Below are 3885 nucleotides of genomic sequence, written 5' to 3' on the forward strand. Positions count from 1 at the left end.
AGTTATCTGGTACATTCTTTGTATCCCCTAAGTGATTGGGGTTGGCTGGTGTCAGACCGGGGCCAGCCCGTGGCTCACGTCACAGTGCCGCGTGGCCAGTCGACACCAGCGGGTTTCCCACGTCGTGGATTCGTGGCCCAGTGGTAAGGCGCTCGCCTTCGATATAGGTGTAGCGAGAGATCGTCGGTTCGACCCCGGCCGGATTCAATTTTTTTCGTGTTCCCAGCAGCTGTCACATCGATCGCAAGAAGCTGTCCAACTTTACAACCAGATGAATAGAATGATCACAACAGTGAAAGCAAGTTGAAAGGATCCAATATGATATGCAATGAATGTTTTGGATCTGTGGTTTCAAACAAAGAATACAGACTGACAAGCATTCAATGCATGCTTCTCCCCAAGTAATCTCTTAAACATTGACTAATCACGCCACAAGAAAATCTGGTAAAGACGATTGCTCTGAACCTGATCTCTATACATAGATCAGCAGCGCTACTTAGCTATATTGGAAAAATCTTGGAAATCATAAAAAAGAAATTGTAAACCAAATGTAAATCGAAATTTTCTATCATACTATTACAACATTTCTCTTTGCACATCTCCTTTTAATCTATTCTTTACGATCTCCAATATTGCGCAACAGCATGAATCCTGAAAAACAAAACAAGAAAATCAGTTGAAAAAATCTTCATTTGCGAAGAAAAGAAAAAAGAACTCAACTTATCAAAGACAACCGTAAAGTATGACGTATCATTTAGTTCTTTTTCAAAATGTTTAATCGCATCTTCTTCAGACAGATCTAATCTAAACTTTTCTTGTACCTAAAAATAATCATTGAAAAGGAAAAAAAACTCAGCTTTCTTCAAAGTTAAAATGAACAAAATCACAATCCTTCACAAACCTTCATAACTGCTTTATCAGGTTCAAGTTTAATATCAGGTATATTTGCATCAATCATCAATCCAACCAAATTAATAATCAAACCTGAAGATTTCCTTAAACAAATAAATGCGCTATTACATAATCTTTTAAATCGACCATGATGTACAGATTGATCTCCTCCCATTCCATCTAACATTTCTTTGCATACTTTAATTGAAGGTGGGAATGGTTTAGGATCTCTACCTAAGATATAACCAAAATCGACATGAAAGAAATGTCCAGTAGGTGATAACATCAAATTATCCAAATGTCGATCACCTACTCCTAATATATAAGTCACTACACAATATCCAGCTAAACGAATTCAAAAGGAATGATCAGTTTTTGGTCATCGTACTTATTTTATCATGACAAAGCAATCAAACACAGTTCTCTATATCACTCACCACAGCTCCGGACAAAATTTTCCAATACACTAGGTGTGACCCCATACGTTCCAATCCCACCACTCGTATCAGGACTCTCAATCCGAAGGTACTCCAAGATCCCTCCAGGAAATCGACTAGCTATCTCCCCCAAAGTAATACTACTGATGAATTGAATCATTCCGTCAACTTGTCCAGTAGCAAGAACTTTATAAGGTGTCAACTTGAGATCTAAGTGTTCCTTTCTCATTAAACGATCCATCAAACTGATCAATTGGATCACCAATTGGTCTTGTCTCATATCATCCCCATTCTTGAAGATAATCATGTAATCTGTCCCATCTTCGCATTTCAAGCTAAGCCTTAACGGAAACAGATTGGATTTGAAGACTGTGGATTTCTCGGCGTCGAATCCAACTATTTGAGTATTTGCATCGAGTGGAAGTGGAAGTGGTACGACTGGAGTAATTGATTCTGTCGAAAGTAGAGCTGCTTGTTTCGCTGGGTCTTTGAGTACGCTTTTGAGCTTTTCAATCTTCTTTGGACGTGCATCCTTTGAGAATCGAATGTCTTTTGCTAGTTTTGACACTGATCTAACAAAGGTGACCTGTCGTTGGAGTAATTCGGACATTTGACGCCCCTTTTCGGTCTATGCAAGAGTGATGAAATCCCAATTTACAAAAAAAGTCAAGCGGGACAGAAAGCCGGGTCAGTACGTCGAATATTAACCAACGGATCTTGGCAGTAGGTGTAGTTTTCTGAAGTACGAACCTCTTGCATTTTCTCGTGAAACTTCAGAAGCACTCTACTGTACATTTGCGTAACTGTGTTATCACCACCAGCGCCTTCCTCAACCGAAAGATACCAATGAAACTGATAACCCAATACGTTTGGGTTCAAGCAACTTCGCTCGATCAAAAAGTCTTCTAAACTGACCGTGGAGGAGTCGTCAAAGTGATCAGGAAGGGTCGATCGAGGTGCAACATAGCTCTGAGAAGATCGTTTGTCCCAACCCATCACACTACTACTCGCTATATTAGCACGAGTGATGGTAGCTGTAGAAAAGCGTTGAGAGTTTCCCATTGTTGAGGATGAAGGGGTTTTTGACGGTGCAGTCGACTGTGATGATGAAAGATCAAACTTTAAAGCTTGGACCAATTGTAAGAGATATAGTACAAGCTCGTCGTCATCCGCTCTACTCAATTGCTGAACAGCAAAGCGTTTGACACGCGGGTCACGGTAATCTTCAGAGGGTCCCAAAAGCTCCAGGGCATCACCAAGACTAATGTCGGACCAGATCGGGAGCAAATCACCAATGGCCTGTCGTACTTCACCTTTGTCTGACCAAACCACGGATTTGAGGAACTTTGTAAGCGCTCGTTTATCATGTGAAAGGAAGAATCTGAATCGCCAAACTAAGTCTCTCTCATCGCGTGTCAAAGCACGCGTAGGGGGATAACTTAGGATATTCTGGCAAACGTATCACAATTCAATTTAGCAAGCTTATTGGCATAGGATGAGATTGTTCAAAATGGGAGGTTAAGAGAGACTGCGTACATTGAGAGCATCCCTCACACTCTTCTCAGGCCGGAGCTCGCGATCCAATGGACCATTGCGATGACTACGATGTAGACGAGTATGTTTACTTTCAATTGGATTGTCTTGCAGCATTTCTGGGTCAACAACTGTAAAAATGTCGGAAAAGTTGGTCGTAGAGTACTGCTGCTGATATTGAGGGAGAGGTGCAGAGATGGGAAATGGAGGAAGAGATGGTTGCGGTAGATCGATTTCGTTAAAGACGATCGGAAAATCGAATCGAGGGAGATCGACATATATATACATGTGTGGACTTTTTGACGTTTCTTCCTGTGTGATTGGGTATAGTTGATATCAAACTTCAAGACATCTAATGGTGTTATCGTGCATGTGGCGAAAAACGCACTCACAGCATGAATCTTTTCAATTTGTCTAAATGCGCATTTGTCAAGCCAATCCAGCCTAGGAAGATCGCCACGCTCTTGTTTTTTGACAAGCTTCAAGTAAACGATAAGCGATCACATAAGAATCATTCAACGTGGATAAAATTTGAGCATTTGTTTTAGCAAGCAGAGGTCAAGAAGCTCTGGCAAACCTTTTCAAGTCGTCCCAATTTATCCGCCTCTTCTGCTTCTGCATCATCTTGTGCGGTAAGTGGATTACTTCGGGGTAATTTGCTTGGGGTTGAGGTGGCGATGTAGCCGTCTGCCAATTTGCCGCGCTAACGTGTTAATAAAATCCAAGAAGTTGAATTCAACGTTAACAGCTAATCACTTGAGATCCAGGCAGATATGATATTACTAACATGAAGAAGACATCTCTGTTTTCCCTTCCTCAAAGTTCTCTTTTTTCCAAAAAGGCTAAGGGTAGTACCACCCACGATTTCTGAATTCCTGAGTAAAAACGAATCCGTACGAGAATTTAAATCTAATTCCGTATTAGAGATCGTAGAGTAGTTGACCACATCGAATACATTAAAAGTTAATTGAGCTGAATGTGGTAAATCACGATATTTGATTGGTAATGTGATTGGAGAAGACCA

General features: G+C 40.9%; 1 protein-coding gene across 1 annotated transcript; it reads right to left on the reverse strand.

Annotated features, from left to right (window-relative positions):
- Positions 1-617: 617 nt before the first annotated feature.
- On the reverse strand, positions 618-3885 carry MELLADRAFT_33067 (uncharacterized protein; the record flags this gene model as incomplete). Its single annotated transcript, XM_007404540.1, has 10 exons — positions 618-821; positions 902-1236; positions 1329-1956; positions 2079-2238; positions 2428-2777; positions 2865-3173; positions 3254-3340; positions 3439-3470; positions 3507-3564; positions 3649-3885. Coding segments are annotated over 10 exons (2400 nt in total), but the record flags the coding sequence as incomplete, so codon positions are not given.

This window comes from Melampsora larici-populina (assembly GCF_000204055.1).
Source record: "Melampsora larici-populina 98AG31 unplaced genomic scaffold MELLAscaffold_2, whole genome shotgun sequence".
Classification (NCBI taxonomy): Eukaryota; Fungi; Basidiomycota; class Pucciniomycetes; order Pucciniales; family Melampsoraceae; genus Melampsora; species Melampsora laricis-populina.